Here is a 24,689-nt window from a genome sequence, read left to right as displayed (position 1 = left end):
ACTTAAATTTCTGTCGATTAAGTATTTTACTTTTGGAATTTAGGTAATTCAGAAAGTGTAATTAAACCAGAATTCAATGCGATGTACATATGTTATATGTTAAAAACTGGCAATATCTTCCCTCGTAAAAATTGACTTCTTATCGAAAAAAAGTAAAATAAAATATTTAAATTCAATTAAATATTGTGTAATATGATGTTATGGAAATATTTTGCCAACTTAATTTTATTAATCCATAATCTTATACTTTTACGAGTACTCTAATATTAAAATAGCAAAAAGTTGAATATGGTATGGAAAATTCAAAGTTTTATTTTGTTTATCTATAAATAAAATAAAATATTATTTAATATAAAATTTTTCAAACTTTTTATTATCTAATCTAGATGTCTAAAAAATAGAGCGTAGATTCCACGAAATATTTTCATAATGTCAACTATGCAATTTAATTTTTAAATTTATTTTAAATTCGATTTTTAGTGCTATACAAATTGAATATATCTTCAAAATTTTATTGTTACTTTCTAGTTCGGACTAAAGTTCAGCAAAATATCGAAATTTCCTTGTGTAATTTGTAGTTAAAAATACTAAATTTTTAAGTTCACTATAAGAGATGCCGAGGTATATTTTTATATACAAAATATGTACATTGAAATTTTAAAATTACGAAATATATTCGTAGTTTAACCAATTTTTATTTGTAGTAGTTTTTTAGGCTTTAGAAATTGAATACATTTTTCCATTTCCAAATTGAATAAAATTGTACTTTTTAATGCTTTTTAAATTCAATAAATGTTATTTTTCGGTTCCAATTTTTTAATCCTTACAAATTGAATAAAATTTTCATTTGTAACGCTTTATAAATGAAACAAAACTTTTAATTTTTCAGTTCAGATTTGTTACTCGAATAAAATTTAAATTTTTAACTCTTCATAAATTGATTTAATCTTAGCATTGTCCAGATCAGATTTTCTAATCTTTACAAATTGAAAAAAAACCTTAACTACTCTATAATAATGATTTAAGCTCAGCCGTAATGTGAAATTTGTTTAGTGTAATTTGTAATTAGTGTTTGTATTGTGATTGAGAGAATCAAGTTAATTTCCTAACTAGCTGCATGTGGCAACTTCATTGTGCTGTCCAAAGCAGCATAAACAGCAGCAGCCAAGTTGAGCATGAAGCTAATAATGCTCGATTGCAGTTCGGATTCAGTTAGGGTTAAAGCCAATGCCATTTTGGGGGTGAGTGTGTGAGTGTGACAAGCGCCTGTGTCTGACCGACTCGCTCTCTCTCTCTCTCTCTCTCTATCTGTAGATGTGTATATCTCTGTCTCTGTCTAACTTTGCATTACGGTTCATTGCCTGGCAAGCAACTCCGTCTAATCACTGTCAAATGCAGGCGTCGCTTACGCATTCAAAGCGAAACAAAGGCCAAGGCATTATTATTATTGTGAGGAGGAAGGGATCAAAAGGACTCTGACTCAGACTCAGACTCAAGACAACGGACGCTGGACATTGCAGTGAGGCGAATGTGGTGCTGGCTTGCTTGTTAATTCGATTAATTACAACAATCAGCGGCATGTTTAATGTGCAACCATCACACAGTTGCACGACGGAGGAGAGGGAGAGAGAGAAGCGAAGGCGAAGCTTAGCAAATTGCCCAATGCTAATGACGTCTTTCTCTTGCTCTCTCTCTCTCTCTGTGTATGTGTGGCAAACAATCGAAGCATAATGACAATGATAGATTTGCCAATATCTGTCATGTTTATGGGCGAAAACAAAAGGGCCAAGAACAAATACACCCACAACATTTTTTGTGAAGAGTGAAGAGGAAGAAGGGAAAGACAAGGCTGCAGTTACAATATAGAACATAATTGGATATAACATTTATACGCAATCATCGACAGATTGCAAAACGATTAAGCAACCCTCGGCGATGTCAGTTCGAGAGAAAAATGAACTAGAAGAAAGCGAAAAGTAAATCTAATCAGGCGATGGCCCCAAGAAAAACAGCAACCGAAGGTCGCAGTCACAGGAGTTTTCCCTCCTTTCAAATTCGAACTGGGCAATGCGGGCGTTTCATTCTCTCATTTCGGCATTCAGTCAAGAACTGAAACAGCAACAGCAACTGAAACAATCAACTTAATTTGCCGCCCGCTGAAAGCCCTGTGGCAGATAAATTAAGTCATTAGTTGGAGCTGCCACTTTGCTAAGGAGGGAAGCAGGGTGAGGGGGGCAGATGGCGAAAGTTTTTCCCCGCGCCAAAGTGGAAAATAAATTGGCGAACGTTTGTTTTGAGATTAACCGCGATTAGAGACTCGGGAGACACGACGGCGAGGGAGGAATGGCAAGTGAATCGTAGCAAATGTTGCCATCATTTGATAAGCTCAAACATAGACACAGAGTTGCCAGAGTCCATCCTCCCCTCCCAATCCACTCCCCGCTCATGTGTTTGTGTAAACAAATAGCAAATGCGAGAATAATCGTAGGAGATTAAAAAGTTTCATGCGCCGCCCGCACAACGGCAACGGCAACAGCGACCAACAAAAGCAAGTCCTGGATGACGCGAGACAAATGAGTGGCGCACGTGAAGCGTCTGCCTGGCATCTCCTATCCACACCCACACCTACCCCAAATCCCCCTCGACTTACACCTTCTAGTTTTTGGCCTGCTAATTTATGGCGCCTGCATACAAATTGGCCTTGGCTTTGCCTTTGTTCTCCTTGTTGTCTTGGCCAACGCTTCTGACTAACTATTCCACAAAACTAACTAAGCATAGTCTATTGTTTCCACTACGTGAATTGCTTGAAGCATTTCTTCAAATTCCCTAGGATTTCAACATTATATTTCTTTCTATATTTGCAGAATATGTGACAGAAAGAAAAAAGGTGCTTAAGTCAGAAATAAAATCTTGAATCAAGATTATCTTCTGTCTAAATTGAACCAAGAAGGTTTATTCTTAAATAAAGCTCTAAATTCAACATAAAATCTAGATTTCCCAGTCTGGAAATTTCAGATTAAAATCTTTTTTCAAGAAAGGAAAAATCTCAATATTTAACCAAAAAGGCAACATCTTAAATCATGATCCCACAACACCAGAAATTAGGTTCTAATTTTGAGGGAAGGGAATTTCAACATTATGAGACAGAACTAAATTGTTATACCCGCTACCCATAGGGTAGAAGGGTATTATAACTTTGTGCCGACAGGAAATGTATGTAACAGGTAGAAGCAGACATCTCCGACCTTATAAAGTATATATATTCTTGATCAGCGTCAACAGCCGAGACGATATAGCCATGTTCGTCTGTCCGTCCGTCCGTATGAAACTCTGGATCTCAGAGACTATTGGAGATAGAGCTATAATTTTTTTTTCGACAGCATTTGTTATGTTTGCACGCAGATCATTATACTAAGATTTAAAATTTTGCCACGCCCCCTTCCGCCCCCGCAAATCAAAAAAAACGAATAACAAGTGTAATTTTAAAGCTAGAGCTACGAATTTTGGTATATACAATAATTACTATAGTAGTTATGATTCCTGAGAATTTAGTTGCGATCAGATAAAAAATTGTGGAAGTTATATGGGCAAAAACGCCTACTTACTAGGGGTCTTAGTTGCTTTGGCCGACAATCTGGTATATTGTACCGTCTACGGTATATTTTTAATGGTGTGCTGTAACATACCATTTGGTATATTTTTAGTATTTTTTAGTATTTTCGGTATATTTTGAAAATGATACCGCAATATTTTGCCTTTATTAAAAATGGGTAGCGGGTATCTCACAGTCGAACACACTCGACTGTAACTTTCTTACTTGTTTTCTTTTAAGATCGAAAAGGTCTTAAATCAAGTTTTTTGCAATTTTCCTTAAATTATATTTACAAATTGTTTCTTTTAAGATCCAAAAAATCTTATATCATGCAATTTTATTTTTAATCTAGTTTTTTTTTTGTCTGTGTATTAAAAGTTGTGTCTAGCCTGAACTGCAATAAAGTTTTATATTGAGTGAATAGAAAAACACAAACATATTTTCGTTTAATGATTTGTAAATAATTATGCATATTTCTAAACACAGTATTTAATAAGTTGAGTGACTACACTGAAAAATACGTTCTAATATCAAGATTTTGGGCTATGTAGTACTAAAAATTGTAATCTATAAAGTGCGTCACGAACTTGAAATCTTCAAGTTAGAAAACACATCTGAAGAACCTTTGTTAAAAGACAAAGTTCTTATGAGGAAAAAATCTTAAAGATTCGCGACAGCACGATTTACTGAACGAAACACTGAAGCTAGAAAATAACTTTATAGGAACTTCGATGGATTACAGAATTTTATACCCCAAATCTAGTATTTTTGGGCTTATTTTGAGAATTTCTAATTTTTCAGACTTTTTCTAAGTTTGTGGAATTTGTTTGTAAAGTGTGCTTACTTTAAGAACACAATTGTTCTTACGAATGTTATTGATTTTAGTAACTCATCTCCTGTTCAGTGTAAGTTAAAAGAACAAATTTGTTCATTTATTGTAATTATGATTTAATTCATGAATATTATCTCTTTCAAGATTAATTTATTTCGTGTTGTACAATGAATTATCTTATATCTCATAATATAAATTCCTTCACCAAAATTTACTTTTGTCAATGAGGAGAATTAACAATTCTTATATTAATGTAATTCATTCCATTAAATTTTAATCAAGTTGTATGTATCGTGAAGCAGACAGAGAAATTGATAAATTTAAATTCATACGACCGTTAAATTCACATGACTTTCATGAGTATTATAAGTTCAAATATTGTAAGTGCTATGCAACGATTGAATAAGGAGAAAACCTAACGAACGGAGTGTTGGTGAAATCGGTAAAGGATGGTTGTCGAAGGACTCAGTTAAATCAGATGAAGAGACACGATACACAACGCGACTCGCTACTCTATCCTATAAAAATAATTCATTATGGAACACTGAATTAGCCATTGCTATCATAATACATGAGTATAATTAGTACTACTTAAATTATGAAAAGCCAATTTCATCATTAAGTGCAAACCAAATGTCATCTTGACACACTTCAATGCACTTTGAATTTTCTGCCATTGACAATTTGCAATTTATGTTATCAGACTATTTAATTTGCATAGAACGGATCGGAACATCAAATGTCGACCGGCTTATGAAATTATATTGCAGACAATAAAGTTGCTAGTGTGGAATATAAAAATTCAATGTGGCTTTTAAATAGGGAACAGCTAACAATTAACTATTTTATTGATTGTAATAATTAACTTTTATAAATTATGTTTTGTTTTAATTGTAAAAAAAAATTATTTAATACGAAAATATACAAACAGAACTTTAACTTCTACTACTTCACAACATAAAAATGCGAAATTAATATAGAAATTGGAAGGGGGTTTAAAAATCTATTTAATTATTACAACAGCAGCTGCAATTGATGAGACTAAGACACATACACACACACTTACCTTAAATGCACAAGCAAGCTTCACAATCTTTATGAAGTTCTCCTGCCTGACCACGCCCACTTGGCAGCTTCGACCATCCTAATAACGAGGTCCGCCGCCCAATCATTCACACATACATAATATGATCGACATGACTTCTTCACACTTTTCAACAAAGCAATTACCAGCAACTGTTGAGTAACAGTTGACCACAGTTGCCCTAAAAGTAAGCTTGGCAATCTTTATAAACCTCTACTACCTGACCACGCCCACTAGTCAGGTCTGCCTTCACAAATATCTCGGTCCGCCGCCTAGTCGAGCCCACACACCCATTATGGCACACATACATACAAATTTTTGGCAATCACTTTTGCACACTTTCCAATTATAACCATCATCTTACTCAACATATGGCAGTTCTGCTCAACTGTTGAGTAACCGTTGGCCAAATGCACCTTAAGCAAGCTAAAAATTATTCATGAAGCACTGCCAGGTGACCATGCCCACTTAGCTCACCCGCCTTCTCTAAATTGTCGGTCCGCCGCCTAGTCAAACACACACACTAAATATCATCGACATACTCGCAAATTTTTGGCATCGATTTTTTTAGTCACATATGTACATAAATCAACTACCAGCAGCTTCCTCTGGCAATGCATTGCAATGTCTTTGAGTTCTGCACAACTGTTTAGCAACAGTTGAGTAAAAGTACTTTAAGCAAACTAGGCAAGCCTCTCCTGCTTGACCACGCCCACTTATCCCATTCGCCCACTGAAATATCTCGGTCAGCCGCCTGGGCACCTCAACGGACAATGTAGAAGCATCAGCAATCCTACAACTACAACTGACAAAATTGGAACCGTGGCTGCTAAGATGGAACGTTGTCGTCAACGAAAATAAATCAGCACACATAACATTCGCCACCTGCCCTAAAAGCTGCCCAGAAGTCCAACTGAATGGTACTACACTGCCTGTAGTCAAAAAAGTGAAATATCTCGGCCTAACACTTGACAGAAGACTAACCTGGGCAGATCACATCAAAAATAAAAGAAAACAGCTGAGTCTTAAACTTCGACAAATGAAGTGGCTGCTGGGCTACAGATCCCAACTGAGCCTCAGAAACAAAGTCTTGCTGTACAAAGTGATATTAAAGCCTATATGGACGTACGGGATTCAGCTTTGGGGCACAGCCTCAACTTCAAACATCGAAGTGCTGCAACGTTTTCAAAGCATTACTCTGCGAAGACTAGCCAAAGCACCTTACTATGTTAGAAACCAGGTCATCCACAAGGACCTTGAGACTCCGAGTGTATCTGAAGAAGTTAAAAGGTACGCTTTGAAGTATCAGGAGAGATTGGAGCAACATTGTAACCCGCTGGCCATTAACCTGCTTGACAATAGCCAACATCGCCGACGGCTGAAAAGGCACCACCCCCTTGATCAACTATTTGACCACGCCTACTAAGGCCATTCGCCTATTGTAATATCTTAATTTGCCTTCTAGTCAAACACACACTCATTCAAATTTCACGCAAACTTAAAGTTTTTTGGCCGGAAATTTTTTCCTGCCTATGCTCGCACTGAATACCAAATGATTCCTAGAAGCTTACTCTCTCAATGACTTGCAATTCGATGTCTTGTCTTGACTTATTCACTAGTTTCATAATGTAAATGAGGCAATTTCTACATATGTATGTTCGTATTACAATTTCATATATCTCTTTTAACTGAAATAGCGGACGAAGCTTTGATTCAAACATGCTAGTCAAAGATCGAATACTTTATTATTAAATGCATAATCATAATGGGTAAATCTCTGGCATAAAATGTTTTATTTGAAATTTTGTCTCGTCCTCACTGAAGCTAGAGATTTTGAGTACATACTATAATAATAGTTACAGCATTTATGGTTCCTAAAAATGATGTTCAAACAGAAATACTTTTGTATGAAACAAGTAAGAAAGCTACAGTCGAGTGTACTCGACTGTGAGATACCAGCTAAAAGCTAAAAGCAATATATTTTGCGGTATTTTTCTCAAAATATACCAAATATACTTCAAAAATACTAAAAAAGTATACCAAATGGTATATGTGGTATATCGATATAGTACCGCATTCAAAATATACCATAGACGGCACAATATACCAGATTGTCAGCCAAAGTAACTAAGACCCCTAGAAGTAGGCGTTTTTGCCCATACAAAAGTATTTCTTTAATAACTTCGACAATTTTTATCTGATCGCAACTAAATTCTCAGGAATCATAACTACTGTAGCAATTATTGCATATACCAAAATTCGCAACTCTAGCTTTAAAATTACACTTGTTATTCGATTTTTTTGATTTGCGGGGCGGAAGGGGGCGTGGAAAAAATTTGAAACAAACTTGATCTGCGTGCAAACATAACAAATGTTGTCGAAAAAAAATTATAGCTCTATCTCTTATAGTCTCTGAGATCCAGTGTTTCATACGGACAGACGGACAGACGGACAGACACACAGACGGACAGACGGACATGGCTATATCGTCTCGGCTGTTGACGCTGATCAAGAATATATATACTTTATAGGGTCGGTGATGCCTCCTTCTACCTGTTACATACATTTCCTGCCGGCACAAAGTTATAATACCCTTCTACCCTATGGGTAGCGGGTATAAAAACGCCTACTTACTAACGATCTTAATTGCTTTGACTGACAATCTGGTATATTTTCTACTCTATGATATATTTTGAATATACTATATAAATATACCAAATAAAGCCTTTCGTATATGTTAGTGTTTTTGGTATATTATTAGAATAATACCGCACTGTGTTGCTTTCATTGAAAATTGGCAGCGGGTATCTCACAGTCTAGCACACTCGACTGGAGCTTTCTTACTTGTTTTCACAAGCGACTTTTTCACCAGAGAATTACCCATATCAAATAGAAAACAAAGATGCAAAACATAATTACGTTATTTTTTAATATGAATTTAAATCATCCCCGCTAAAAATTATTTATTGTGAATAGTACTTATTCAACTCCAGTGATGAATTTAATATATCTTCAATTATGGTAGTGATCGTTGAATTATGTGAATCTAAATAATGCAATAGTGTGTCGCATTATCAAAGACAATAATAAATAGTCTGCTATTATGCTATGTTCTCATTCCATACTGAAAACTCACAAGCAAAAATACACGAAATTAAATTGGAAACCTTATAGAATATGAATATCGAACAATGGCAATCAAGTCATGGGAACATTCAGGGGTTTCCTTTAGATTCTGTTTTTTGTAAGTTGCAAAAATGCTCGCACTTGTTGGTGAATCCATAATTGACGATATGCTTGTTATATGAGAAGCATATGTGGTGGGAGTGGTGTACAAATTACAATATGGTTAGACATAACTGATTATCTAAATTGCAGCTATTACCTTCGATTGACAGCGAAGGGAGCACATAGTATAAATAAGTGATAGGTGAAATTGTGAAATTGCTGTAAACTGTTCATGCATGCAAAATGCAGAAAGTTTTTAATTAAATCATGGACAACGGCAAACTGCAAATTGCAACTGCAACTTTAGAATGCCAAATGAAGGGGAATATAGACAACTATCCTCACACACATAACATAGTTGGTAATGCAACCCCATTTAGTAAGTTTGTCTGCATCAGATATGGGCAACAAAAGCGCAACTACAACAACGATAATTTAGTTTAGTTGTCAAAGTTTAAGTTGTTGGCGTTGACGATGACGATGACGATGGCGACGCCTCAAAACACAGACACACGAACTTAACATAACAGCGCTCTGTTAACTTTAACATTTTACTTGACGCTTTTTTCTTGGCGCCTGCCCAACTGCTCCTTTCTCTCTCTCTCTCTTTCCCTTTCTGTCTCTGTCTCGCTCTCTCTCTCTCTCTCTCTCTTCGTGGTGGTGGTGGTGGCATTTTGGAGCCAACTTACAAGCAATAACAAAAAGTGGGCGTTTACATTTGGCACTCGCTGCTCTCCGCGTTCGCTCTCCTTCAAGACGCCAAGACGACATCGAGACATCGCATCGCAACGCATCTATTTGACATTTGGCCACTCCTACGTCTTCCCCTCCAACAAATTCCCCCTACATTCGTACATACATATGTCAAACGTCTTTTAGTTATGTGCATCAGTTGACATGTGGGTCAGATTTGTGTTGTTGCTCTGATTGCTCTGGTGGGGTTGGTCCTTTGATTACCAACCTGTCTCCGGACTCAGCTCTGATGTGCTCTGTGTGTGGGGGTATCTTCACTTGATTGGCCCTGCCACGATTTGTGTGGGGACATTTATTACAGCTTGTATACAGTTTATTACATTATATAGTCATCACAATCCATTCTTAATTTTTAAGCGTATTCTTAACTATTCCAATTTATTTCTATATTTAGAGCTCAAGAAAAGAACGAATAAAAATATAAAAATAATATACGTATATAAATCTATTACACTACAAATTCATTACAAATCATTCTTAGTTTGTATGCAATTTTTGGCTATTTCGACTTGTTTGCTGACAGCTCAAGAAAAACCAAGTAAGAAAGTTACAGTCGAGTGTGCTCGACTGTGAGATACCCGCTACCCACTTTTAATAAAGGCAAAATATTGCGGTATCATTTTCAAAATATACCGAAAATACTAAAAAAAAAAATACTAAAAATATGCCAAATGGTATGTTTGGTATATCGATATAGTACACCATTCAAAATATACCATAGCACAATGTGCCAGATTGTCGGCCAAAGCAACTAAGAGCTCTAGTAAGTAGGCGTTTTTGCCCATACAAAAGTATTTCTTTTATAACTTCCACAATTTTATCTGATCGCAACCAAATTTTCAGAAATCATAACTATTATAGTTATTATTATATATACTAAAATTCGTAACTTTAAAATTACGCTTGTTATTCGATTTTTTTGATTTGTGGGGGCGGAAGTGGGCGTGGCAAAAATTTGAAACAAACTTGATCTGCGTGCAAACATAACAAATGCTGTCGAAAAAAAATTATAGCTCTATCTCTTATAGTCTCTGAGATCTAGGTGTTCATACGGACGGACGGACAGACGGACAGACGGACAGACGGACAGACGGACATGGCTATATCGTCTCGGCTGTTGACGCTGATCAAGAATATATATACTTTATAGGGTCGGAGATGCCTCCTTCTACCCGTTACATACATTTCCTGCCGGCACAAAGTTATAATACCCTTCTACCCTATGGGTAGCGGGTATAAATATAGAAACTATATAAATCACAATATAAAACATTTTTTATGCTGATTCACTCATTTATTATAGCTATGAATCGGTAATTTGTATACAAAATAGTTTGAATAACTTGGTAGCAATAACAGACCACAATATTTATAAATTCTTTTAATTATTTAAATGTTTGAAGTCGTAAGAATTTTTTTCTGGCACGACTGTGAGATACCCGCTATATATTTTCAATAAAATCATATTTTGAAAATGTACCGAAAATATTCCGTAAAAATACTAAAATGTATATTTGGGTTATGGATATTCTACTACATTCAAAATATACCATAAAGCACAAAATATACCAAATTGTTAGCCAAAGCAACTCAGACCTAACTACAGTCAGACGGACAGATAATCCTCCTTTAACGAAAAAAAAAATTGTTCAAAGATTCAAAGGATAGGATATAAAAACTTCATGCACTAATTATGAGTCTTAAATATCTTAAGCGGCTATAGTATAAATAAAATATATTGAAAGATTTCAAAAGTGTTTGGAATTCATTTTACGAATCATGCAAATGTAAATCTTGGGTAAATAACTATTATGCATCAACATCAATATTCTCAATTCTGACTATCCTAAGAAATGCTTTCATAAAGATCTTTAAAGCTATGGTAGAAAAATTCATTTTCACTAAGTTTGTTTTTTATTTCTTGTTAATTATATGTATGTTTTAAAATATCTTAAAATATTTTTACAACTATAGCAAAAAAACACATAATATGCGGTGTAGTTTTAAGCGTCGTATACTTGATATTTGTAAACCCGCTATCCATACGGTAGAAGGGTATTATAACTTTGTGCCGGTAGGAAATGTATGTAACAGGTAGAAGGAGGCATCTCCGACCCTATAAAGTATATATATTCTTGATAAGAACAACAGACGAGACGATATAGTCATGTCCGTCTGTCCGTCCGTCCGTATTAAAATCTGGATCTCAGAGACTATAAGAGATAGAGCTATAATCGACAACATTTGTTATGATTGTGCAATCATCAAATCGACAAAAATCGAATAACAAGCGTAAATTTAAAGATATGATCGCGAATTGTGGTATAATTTGGTTGCGATCAGATAAAAATTGTGGAAGTTATTAAAGAAATACTTTTGTATGGGCAAAAACGCCTACTAACTAAGGGTCGTAATGGCTTTGGCTGACAATCTGGTATATTTTGCACTTGGTATTTTGGTATATTTTGAGAATATTACTGCAATATTATGCTTTTATTTGAAATGGATAGCTGGTATCTCACAGTCGACTGTAACTTTCTTACTTGTTCTTGTTGGCTGAATCGCATAAAATGTTTATCTTAACCATAAATGGAAAATTAATGTTTAAAATATCTTCTTGAATGTTTGAAATATTTCTACTACAATTTTTGAATTTATGGTTTTAATTTATTAAAAAATTGTTTAGTGTAGAAATTGGGAAACATCTTTTTCACTTCATTAAAGGATTTTTTTTAACTCAAAGTATGAAATCGATTATTGCACTTACATTAAAGAGCACATCTAGAAAACTTTGGTAAAAATACGGTGTCTTCTCAATTATTGTTATAAGTTACTTGTAAATATTGTATATAGAAAAGAAAAACACATCCAAAAAATAGTTTTATTTTCTCATTCAAAGCTTTTTTTCTAAACTAAACTGTATTTAATGTTTGGTTTTGATTAGCTGAACACGAAGGCAAATTTTGGAGCTGAGCTAATTAAACAAATAATTTCGTGAAGAGTAATGCGAGTGTGTGAGAATAGAGAGACAAAGACAAGGATAATGAGAATGAGAATGAGGATGAGAATGTGAGAATGAGGATGAGAACAAGGATGAGAATGTGAGAATGAGACAAGTTGAAATTTGAGGACATTCTCGCTTTGAAGTTGCTCGCATTACAAAAGCAAAAGCAAAAGCAAATGCCGTAAGCTTAGACAAAATTTCTAGCTTATGCATATTTTTATCACTCTTCAGCTCTTCAGTTTCTTATTGCATTTGGCGATTGTTGTCAAAGCAAAGTCAAAGCCAAAGGCAAAGGCAAAAAAGCAGAAGGCAGAAGGCAGAAGGCAGAAGGCAGCTAAGTTATGCCGAGTATTTGTGTAATTAAAACATGAAAAGAGTTGTGCGCAAACTCATTTAATTAAGCATGCGGCGGCAGCGCGGAATTTGTCAAGTGTTCTCCCTTCCTCTCCCCTCTCCCCCTCTCTAGTTCTCTCACTCTCTCTGCCCTGCACCTGGCCAAAAGGGTTCGGGGTTGCGTATTAAGGATTTGACGATTGTGCCACTGAGGAGCGCAGCATGGCAGCCCCATAATCATAATAATTATGGCTTTAATTGCTTGAACAATGCTTTTGTTTGTTTTAAATTAAAACGATGGACACTTGACACTGTTGTTCCAACCCTCGACTTGCTTGTTTGTTGGTTTACTTGTTTATTATTCCTGTTGTTGTTGTTGTTGTTGTTGTTGCCTCTGCACAGGGTTGAGAAGGAGTCACAAATGCAAAGCATGAGTTGTTGTTATCCACTGACTTTCAGATCTGTAGTTAAAAATGCCAATCTTGCTCAGTATTCAGCATTCAGCATTAAGCATTTGGAGCCACCTCTGGGGCTCATTATATTTTATGTGCACTCTGAGTTTTTTCTTTATTTGATTTGCTTCAAAAATAAATTTTTTTGTAGTTCTGCAGTATTATGCTTTGTTTTTTTGGTTTTGGTATTGAAATTGAAGATTTTACCAGTGATGTATACAATTTAATTAGTTATTAAATATGTGAGCTTAGAACTGAATTCGACAAGATCGAGATAGTAAGTTTACAACTTCTTTTAATAACGATCGCACACATTTTCTTGATTTTTTACTGAAAGATTTAAGTGAAATTAATGCAATTTAACTCGCTTGAAAATAAGTAAACTCAGAAATCGACATGATTCAAAATAAAAACAATATCGAAATAGCAATCGAACATTTAACTATTATTTTTATACCTGCTACCCAAAAGTCAGAAGGGTATTCGAATTTTGTGCCTGTAGAAAATGTATGTAACAAGTCATCTCCGGCCCTATAAAGTATATATATTCTTGTGCGATCTGATAAAAGAAGCAGTTATTTATATTAATTCTTTTGTTTGGCAAAAACGCAAGAAATTCTTTTTTGGTATATTTTGCACTCTATAGTAATTGTTATATGTGGTTATATATCAATATACCAAACATTCGGTATATTTTAGTATTTTGTGGTATATTAAGAATATACCACACTATTTTGCTGTTACACAAAATATATAGCGAGTAATTAACAGTCGAGCATCCTCGAATGTAGCTTTTTTAGTTGTTTTACTTTACTTTACCATTTTATAAACTTAACAAAACAATTCTAGCACTGATTTATAAGCAATGTTCATAGAATTCAAATAAATAGAAAGCAATAATTTAGTTTTTAAAAAAGTTTTCTATTAACTAAACTAAAATGAAACTGAAACATAAACTTCAAAGTCAAGTCCAATCAGAGAATTTTAATTTAATTTAAGAATATTATTTGAAATATGCAAATTTCATGAGGTTTTTGTACGTACTTCTTCTTTTACAAATCTATACTAGGTTCCTATAAATGCTTTTTATTAATGTAATGCTTAAATACGGAAAATTTTCCTTCTTATTTCAAATCTTCACTTCTTACTTTCATCACCCGTTTTGCGCAGTGCATTTATTTTGTTGATTTGTTATATTTTTCATAGAATATTTTGTGATTGACACACAGTAAATGAGGCAAGCGTGCGAAATTGAAACATTACTTGTACTTTTATAGATTCTGATGAAAGCGGCGACACAGGACGAAGCAAAGAGAAGCGACGCGACGGGGCCATAAACAAAAGGACATTCTGCTGATAAGCGAAACTGGCACAAGAGACATTTTCATAAGCATTATACTGATTATGACACCAGCATCGAAACAAAAGGCGAGGCACAAACGACGCACACCCCCCTTCCCCTCTGCCCCTCTGCTGTGTGGACTCATCCCCGAGGCAAACCTCAGACCAACAGCAGACGCAGAAGCCGCCGCCGCAGCAGCCGCATACAATAAAACAAAAGTGCTGATAAGCAGCCTAAAACTATGCAACGTCAAAGTTGTGTCTCCCTCTGGGAGAGAAGTGTGGTGAAGGGTGAGGCTAGGAAAGGGGGATAAACCACCACATATGCGAGGCAAAATCGAAATCTATAAATGACTTTTATTGTTATGGCCTGCAGCAGCGTCTCGAAGTGAAACCAATAAGACGCCAAAAACTTTGCTATACAAGTAGAAGAGATCGCTTATCGAAAAGTTTTGCGGTCGTTTTAGTTGCGCGCATCCGCTCAAAAAGCAGACAAAAGCTCAATAGCTACTTACAACAACAAGGACGCGTGTTCGCTTTTAAAGTTTCATTAATCAATGGGCCCAAAAATAGCAAGAGAAGGAGAGAGAGAGAGAAAGAGAGAGAGGTTGGGGTGATAACGTTTTATTATTTCAATTGCAACCAGCTCCCAAAATATGAGGCATCATTTATCAGTCTGTGTCCTTCCGTTGCCTGTCTGCGTGTGGATTTGAAATTGGCAACAACAATGCCGTGATTAATGGCTGTCAAAGCGAAAGAGTCAACAAATGTCAAGCACAACGAGCCAGACAAAACGCCAATTGACAGCAACAACAACAACAACAAGATCAGCTGCAATTGAGTTTAAGTTCGATTCATACACGCAAAGAGTATGAATGTTGAAAGCGACATGCCACATGCCACATGCCGCATGCCATATGCATCATCTGTCATACAGCTCGGCTCGGGATAATGTTGACGACTCCCAGCTGAATCGCTGCGTACTTCAAAGTTTAAACATTTATATTAAAGTGGAATGAAGGTATTAAATTAACTTTCTCTATCTTTGCTTCAGAAATGTTACATAAAATAATTTGTATATTCTTTTTCCACTAAAAATTGTGTTCTAAAGTGGAATGAACAAGTTTCTGAAGTATTAAACAACAAACAACACTAATTTAAAATTAACTTTATCTTTGTTTCAGAAATGGCATATGAAATATTTAAAAAAATGTATACACTTTGTCTACTAAAAATTGGTTATTATGTTCAACTTTAGTTTCATGCAAACTAATCTTTACCCATTTTATATATTATTCAAAGTGTTTCAAATATAAAGATATTAAAATTTTCTGTTCTTACTTTAACAATTCTTAAATCTAACAACGATAAATTCAGCTACTGAGCCTTGCAGTCGTCATATTTCATATTCAAATTCTCAAATTGTCATTATTTCATATTAAAATACTTAAAGGAAGTTTTGTTATACGTTATATTCACTTAACGGCCACAATTGAAGCTATTAAGCGAGATATTTTTGGCCTAACATTTCATGAATAAGTTGAACTACACAAATTGAGGCAAAATGGCAATAGAATTATTTCGGAAAATTTGTTCAACACGTGAATATTAACAGCAGCTAAAAGCAGCTCAACTGGTTAATGCATTTATCCTAAACGACATTAATGCAGCTACACATTTTCCATTAAAATTTTTAATCAAATATAAGAACCATTAAATTTTCTGTTATTACTTTAACAATTCTTAAATCTAATAACGTTATATTCAGTTTCTGAGTCTTGCAGTCGTCATATTTCATATTCAAATTCTCAAATTATTATTATTTCTTATTTAAATACGAAAAGGAAGTTTTGTTTTACATTATATTCACTTAACGGCCACAATTGAAGCTATTAAGCGAGATATTTTTGGCCTAACATTTCATGAATAAGTTGAACTACGCAAATTGAGGTAGAATGGCAATAGAATTATTTCGGAAAAGTTGTTCAACACATGAACATTAACAGCAGCTAAAAACAGCTTAACTGGTTAATGCATTTATCCTAAACGACATTAATGCAGTTATACATTTTCCATAAAAATTTGTAATCTTAGATAAGCTTTAGTTTGATATGCTTAATACGTTTAAGTAGAAAAGGTCAAATTAATCTGTACCCATTTTCTTATTATTCAAATAAAGTGTTTCAAATATAAGAACCATTAAATTTTCTGTTCTTACTTTAACAATTCTTAAATCTAACAACGATAAATTCAGCTACTGAGCCTTGCAGTCTTCATATTCATATTTCATATTCAAATTCTCAAATTATTATTATTTCTTATTTAAATACGAAAAGGAAGTTTTGTTTTACATTATATTCACTTAACGGCCACAGTTGAAACTATTAAGCGAGATATTTTTTGCCTAACATTTCATGAATAAGTTAAACTGCAAGAATTGAGGCAGATTAGCAGTAAAATTATTTCGGGAAAGTTATTCAACACAAGTACTCTAACAATCAGATCAAATTATTGATGCTCTTATCCTAAACGCCATTATTGCAGTTAAAAGAAGAACTCTTTTCCAACTGTTTTTCCCACAAATATCATAAAGTTTCTTAACAGCGTTTCGTACTCACTAATTATTGCAATCCCTTTCTATAATCCACCTTTACCAAGTGTTCTATTTATTTATTTTATTATTTTATTCACAAAATTAACACATTAACGGCAATAGTTGAGGCCATTAAGCGCGATGTTGGTGCCTAACATCTCATGAATAAATTAAGCTGCAAAAATAGAAGCAGAAGAGTAATAGAATTACATCGAAAAAGTTGTTTAGCACAAGAATAGTGATTAGAGAAGGAAGTACTCTAAAAAGCAGCTCAACTTATTGATGCACTTATCCTAAACGACATTAATGCAGTTCAAAATTAAGCTATTTTCCAATAACAAAAGTCTTCACAGCTTTTGTACTCACCAACGATTATAATCCCATTCTAAAATCCACCTTCTCGAAGTGTTTTTTGCCACATTCATTCCCAAAATCCAATTTCAAAATCCGTTTTGTTTTCAAATGTTTGTTAATTACATTTATTTTTATGTTTGATTGGTTTTTATGTGTTTTTTTTTTTGTTGTTGTGTTTTTGTTTGTTTTGTTTTTGTTCTTCTCTTTGTTGTTTTTATTTTTTTTGTCAGTTTTTGATTTTTTTTTCTGGTTTTGTTTTGCGTTTATCTAGAATTGATCGCAACACTGCGCATTCTTCTTCTTCTTCATGTTCATGCCATTCTAATCGGTACTATATCATTGTATGCGTATCTTAAATATTTAATATACATATATATATATATATATTTGTATTTATATTTATATTTAAATATTTACGTTTTGTTTTGATTCTATACGTTGCGCAATAAAAAAAATCTTTGCTTATGCATTTTACATTGGTTTAACATACTAGTTATATTTATGATTATAGACGTAGGTTGGTATTTTTATATCATATATCATATATAATGTAATTAATGCATACATCTTGAATAGTTTTCTTTTTATTTTATTTTTTCGTATTTTGTTTTTTTATATATATATATATTTTTTGCTTATCCACACTTTGGTTTTTTCTTTTCACTGCTTACAAGATTAAATTTGTTATGCTTTTTTTTTTTTTTTTATTGGTTTTACACATTAATATTTTTGCTAGTTTATTAATCTTTTTTTTTTGTTTTGTGAAAATTTTTGTATTTTTTGTATTTAATTTAACGCTTAGCTCTTGTAATATTTATAGATTAAATGGAATCGCATGAGTGCTGACATTAAATATGCATATTGAATAATAATAATGATAATAAAAAAAAAATTGGGTTTATATCATATTAATAAATACATTTATATTGTAACTAGTTTCATTTTTTGTTTTATACACGTATCTTCATTTTTCTTATATAATTCACTTATTTGCTTTCTATCTTTCTTTTTTTTTAAATTTTTTCTTGTTTTTTTTTTTACATTTAGTCAAAAAAAAATAGAGTTGATGATTTGTTGTTGTTGTTGATGATGATGATCTTTTAGCCTCGCGCACTAATTAAACTTAAATAATAATCAACAATGTGGCTCTAACAGACTTCAAAATGAACGCGAAAATTAATCGTTTATTGTACACATATAGAAAATGATTAAATATAGTTATTTACACATTAACAAAATGCCAATGAATCTGCGTTGCTTACACACTTTACACTTTTACATCTGGCGGCTTTCGATTCCAAATGGTGATAAATTAAAAGCAAACGACACATAAATAAAAGAAACTAAAAATTATAAAAAAAATATATATATATATATAATTGTTTATGTATATTGGTCGGTGGGGATGTTTAACAATTATTACAAAGTTATTTCCGTTTTCTTCGTTTTCGTTTTCCGAAATAAACATATTAAATAATAAGTAAAACCATTTGAAAAAGTTACATTTTCTTCTAATGTAAATTTGAATTTTTATGCCGCATTCTTTTTTTTTTTTTTTGGCACTGCTTTGAATTAGATTTGGCACCGCACGCTTCGAGCGTAAAAAATAAAAATTACGAAAAAAAAAATGTATATTTATATTTATGTATAGTTTATATAAATGTGTTTATTTATATATCGATTTCGATATACAAAGCGGTGATGCGTGACTTAAAAGATAACAAAAAAAATTGGTATCTTTAAAATGTAACAATATTTGTTATTTGCATATTAACTAATATTTGTATTTTGTGTTTGTTGCACGCAAAATATTTACATGTGTTCAAAGTGAGAGAAAAATAAAATTAAAGTTGCATATTGTCGCTTACATTGTTAAATGGATTCAATGAACATTGTTTTTTGTTTTCGTTTGTGTGTGTGAGAGAACTTATATGCTGTTTATATAGTCGTGTAGCATATAGGATATACATACATAGTAGTAAGTAGTTATAGGTAAGATTTTATGTGTGTATGTGAGAGAAATGAGAACATATTCAATTATAAACTAAGAAACTTTAACTCAGTCAAAGCGAAACGAACATTTTATGGTTTTACATTTTTAGGCATTACTACACAATCTGTGTACTTCATATATATTTATATATCGATAAGTCGATAACTATATCGTGGTTGCTTGTCTAGATTCTCGACGGGGGCGATTTAGTTGCGATTGTAAAACTTTCGCTGATAGCGTTTGCAGCCGCTTCCGACGCTGCCACCGCCACCGCCACCGCCTCCCACTCCACCGACGCCCACGCCCATGCCCACGCCCATTCCCATACCCATGCCCAAGCCCATGAGCTGCTGCTGCTGCTGCTGTTGGTGATGCTGCTGCTGTTGTTGTTGCTGCTGCTGCTGCTGATGATGCAACCCAAAGCCAGCTGAGCCATAAAACTGCTGACCAGCGTTGCTATTCCCATTGCCATTGCCACCGCCACCGCCACCGCCAACGCTGCTGCTGCTGCTGCTCATGCCCAGGGCTTTATTTTAGCTGGACGCCCCCAGTTGATTCTTCATATGCGCGGCGGCAGCTGCAGCCGCTGCGGCAGCTGCAAACGGTGATCCAACGCCGCCTCCGCCGCCGCCGCCGGTCGGTGTCTGTGGCCCGTTGTTGTTGTTGTGATCGCCCGGAGTGCGCGGACCATTCACCATGCCACCACCGCCTCCGCCATTGACAGCGCCACCGCCGCCTCCGGGACCACCGCCCAGCAGACCGCCGGCAGCTCCTTGCGCGCCCGCTGCTCCGGTGGGCGAGCCTTGGCCCAGGGAGGAGACGTGTCGCTTGAGCATCGGATGATTGGCCATGGAGGCGAACACCAGACGCTCCTCGTAATCGTATTCGCAGAGTATCTTGTTCTCACACAGATAGAAGCGATCGCCAACGCAGAATCTGAAAAGAAGAACACAAAAGTTAGTCAAGTTTTCTGGAAGTCGACAAAGTTTTCTTAATGTAATCCGTCTTTCCGTACTTTTAACAAGTGAGAACGCTTTCAATAAAACCACATTCGACAAATATACTAAAAAAACATACTAAAATATACCAGATAATTTTATATATTAATATACTACACTCGAAATATACCATAGAGTACAAAATATACCAAATTTATATATTAAAGAAGTATCATAATGAAGTATGTGCATTGCTAAAAAGTTTAAGGATACCCCAATATAATCATAAAAAAATATACATATGTATTTATTATAACTAGTTTCATATAAATATTATATATAATATTTATTAAGTGCATTTGAGTGAAATAGCTCTAAATATTCAACTAAGTAAACTTGAATGCTTTTCTGTCTAAACAATTATAAATAACATTAAATCTATCTTTAAGACCCTTTCTTAAATATAAAGTAAACAAAAATTTAAAATTATTCCAATAAGCTCCGATTTTCTTCCTTAATTATTGCCCATAGCATAACAACTAAAATGCTTGCGAGTTATTATATGTTGAAGAAAGTTACTTAAGTAAAACACTGTTCCCAAATGATCGAAATAAATGACGTGCTAAACAAATGTTTTTTTCGAATGTTCCACAAATTTAAGTGTGACCGTTTTTAGCAACCGTTGTGTGCCTAAATTTGGCACGGAAATTGTAAAAACAAATGGAGTTGAGCGGAGAACAAAGAAATTTCATTCATCTGGAAACAGTTCCTAAGGATGCATTTCAAGTTTACTTTTTAAAGCCAGGCGCCTCGACAAATCTTCATTGATTGATCAATATTCTAAAAAATGAGATAGTTATACAAATGTATTCCTAAATAAAATCCTATATATCAACTTAATCTTTTTAGCTTCATCGTTTTAATATTGTTTATACAAATCTAAAACAAGAACAGATTAAATAAAAAGAGTGCAATCATTAGCCTCTTGCTTTAAATGATGTTGTATTACACAATTGAGCACAATTGCTGTGAAAAAGTTTTTCCAAGTTGGCAGCAACTTGACGAACGCTGTGGAGCAACAGGAACTGGCAACTGGAAACGATTTTTCCAGATGCTTAAACCAGCGAGCGAGCAAAAGCGAAAGGGAGGCGAGTCAAGCCAACAAACAAAGACGTCAATTGACAACAGGTAACTGGCAACTGTTTGAGGCAAACTCCCGAGTTGTCAGAAACAAAAGGAGTCCAGCTGAAGACAAGCTAAGGGACACACAATATACGCTCTGTGGCAGTGGCAAAGGAAGTCAGATAAGCATTTGAAAATGTCGCTGCAATGTCAGGAAATGCTGCACAGAGATCTGGCCAAGCCAAGTCAAAAAAAAAAACAAAAAACCAAAGAGAGAGAAGAGCACAGGAAGAGGAACAGCAGTAGACGGGTTTACTCCCAAGTTCCGCTTCAGTGGAGTGCAGTGCATTCAACCGATTGCAAATGAAGTCGCTTTCGCTCTTCCTCTCCCTCTCTCTTCCTCTCTGCCTCTCTTCCTCTCTGTGTTTGGCTGCAACTTGAAGCCCTTTGTCAAAATATTTATGTTAGCACCTGTGCAAGGATGACAAGAACGAGCAAACACCCAGAGTGCATCCATCCCACACATGGCAAAAGTTGCGATGCCTCCGCAACAGTTTCCCCAATATGAGCACAGTTCGCATTACAAGGCAAACAAGAAAAAGCGTCGCCAAGAGTTGAAGGCAATGCTAGCCGACCTAGAGAATACACTAACTCAATAAATAAAGCTTTTAGTTTCATATTTTTCTTATGATAATATTTTAGTACAGTTCATTTGAATAAAAATATTGATTAATATTTCTTTTATATTTTCAGTTATGATTTTACTTGTGTGCTTAATATCTTTAAAGTTGTTTTGTAAATAAATTTTATTTGAATATTACCTATATATGTACATATATACTGACATACAACATCATTTGTATACCCGATGAAGCTGAAATCTATACTGAAATCTGGTATGTTTTGCGCGTTATGGTATATTTTGAATTAGGGACTACATCAATATACCAAATATAGCATATTTTAGAATTTGTGTGGTATTTTTATTTACAATATTTTCAGAATATTTTAAATGAAGGACTACTTAAATATACCAAATGTAGCCATTGGTTTAGTTTAGTATTTTTGTGGGATTTTAAATTAATATATTTTTAGAATATTTTGAATGTGAGACTATATCAATAAAGCCATCGATATATTTTTGGTATTTTGTGGTATTTAAATTTAGTATATTTTTTCAATGCGCATCTACATCAATATTCCAAATATAGACATCGATATACATACTAGAATGTTTGCGGTATTTTAATTAGTATATTTTTAGTATATGGTCTACATCTACATCAATATACCAAATATAGACATCGATATCTTAGAATGTTTGCGGTATTTTAATTAGTATATTTTTAGTATATGGTCTACATCTACATCAATATACCAAATATAGACATCGTTATATTAGAATGTTTGCGGTATTTTAATTAGTTCATTTTTAAAATATTGTATTTTTTGTACTGTAGCTTTTTTGCTTATTTTACTAAGGATTTTTAAAGTTATATTTTGCATCAGGCTACATTATTCTTTAAGAAGTATAAATATACAATTTTAAATACACATATATTAAGTACCTTACATTATTTTATTAGCAATACTAATTGCTGCTTTAACTTCATCCCCACAATACTAAACTCAATGGAAGTACAAATTTTGAGGCTTAGTCAAAGTAATCTTGCGAAAATATTAAACAAAAAATCCCTATTTATATTTTCCATTGTCAAAAATGCGGCTCCATAAAAATTGATTCCATAAACAGTTAAAATTTCATAGCATACTTTTTTGAGCCTTCGAAAGTATGAATATTCTTTCTTTCTTTCTTATCTTTAGATTTATAGAATTTCGTCTTGATTAAATCAGTAATCTGCTAGCAACAAGAAAGGCAGCTTAAACTAATCATAAATGGAACACTCGATATAGCAGTTAAACTTAATAATTAAACTAAATTATTATCTATATCATTTACTTTTTGTTTGCTAGTTGAAAGTCCAGCTTGTTGGCATTGTCGTCATTGCTGACGCCTTTTCTAGTGCAACATCATTTGTGTGTTTGACAAGTACTACATGCTGCCCCATCTGTGGCACCAAGCGAGCGAAAGAGAGAAGAAAAGTAGGAGTAGGAAGGAGGGAGAAGTGTACCCCAGGGGTGGAGCAGTGTTCGGGGTGGGTGGGGCAGGGGTAAAGCAGCTTACAGCAGACTTACAGCGGATATGAAATTTGGCTTTTGATTTACGTCAACGTTTTTCTTTCTTTCTTTTTCTTCTCGTTGTATTTTTGATTTTTTGGCTGCCAGCAGCGTTGCAGCAGCAAATCGATTGACGGACTGACTACAAATGGGGGTGTGTGTGTGTGTGTGTGTATGAGGAGGCGTGGCATATTGAGTGTGCCTGCATGTGTGTGTGTGTGTGTCGTCTACATGAAAAACGCTTTGTTTATCTACCAAAACAACAAAAAATGAGTCGAGTCAACAAAGTATGGACAACGCAAAAAAGCAACAAACAAACTTTTTTGGCATTGAACGCACCTGTGACATGCACACCACATCATCAGACATGTGTGTGTGTGTGTGTATGTGTGTGTGTGTGTGTGTGTGTGTGTGGAACTCGCACATCCGGGCAGCGAAGACCAACAACAAATTGTCAACAGGAAATACAAAAATTGCAAAAATGGCGCACGTTGTTCTTGTCCCTCTCACTCCTACTCTCTTTCTCTCTGTCTCTCGCTGTCTCCAGCACAAGATTCGCTGGCAAACTTCGCGCTCCGCTGGCCCTCCACTTCCCCTTCCCCTGCCCCTTGCGTTGCTGCCACTCAACTGACGACGACGACGTCATCGATGCTGGCGACAGGAAATTATGCAAACTTTTCACCAACAACATAAAATTAAAAAACGCAGCAACAACAACAAATTTGATGCACTTTACCTCAACAATAAAAAAAAGTAAAAAGTAAATACAAAAAAAAAAACACAAAAAAGAAAAAAGAAAAACATGCAAAGCGACTTTCAGTGTGTGGCAAGTGAAGGCCCGCATTTTTAATGTGAAATGTGCGACCAAACACACAACACAACAACAATTGCA

General features: G+C 34.4%; 2 protein-coding genes across 3 annotated transcripts in view; both read right to left on the bottom strand.

The window, feature by feature from the left end:
- Window positions 1-19,284: 19,284 nt before the first annotated feature.
- On the bottom strand, window positions 19,285-20,077 carry LOC132795009 (homeobox protein abdominal-A-like). Its single transcript, XM_060805399.1, has one exon. The coding sequence runs from the start codon at window positions 20,075-20,077 to the stop codon at window positions 19,766-19,768; it is 312 nt and encodes a 103-aa protein (XP_060661382.1). The 3' UTR covers window positions 19,285-19,765.
- Window positions 19,949-24,689, bottom strand: part of LOC132795008 (paxillin-B) — a 78,201-nt gene continuing 73,460 nt past the window's right edge. For both annotated transcript variants that reach the window (XM_060805397.1, XM_060805396.1), the window contains one exon: window positions 19,949-20,495. In XM_060805397.1, the coding sequence (XP_060661380.1) occupies window positions 20,093-20,495 (403 nt within the window). In that variant the 3' untranslated portion in view covers window positions 19,949-20,092. The remainder of the gene's footprint in view (window positions 20,496-24,689) is intronic.

The sequence above is a fragment of the Drosophila nasuta genome, chromosome X (genome assembly GCF_023558535.2).
Source record: "Drosophila nasuta strain 15112-1781.00 chromosome X, ASM2355853v1, whole genome shotgun sequence".
In the NCBI taxonomy this organism is placed as follows: Eukaryota; Metazoa; Arthropoda; class Insecta; order Diptera; family Drosophilidae; genus Drosophila; species Drosophila nasuta.
This window is presented reverse-complemented; position numbering and strand designations above follow the sequence as displayed.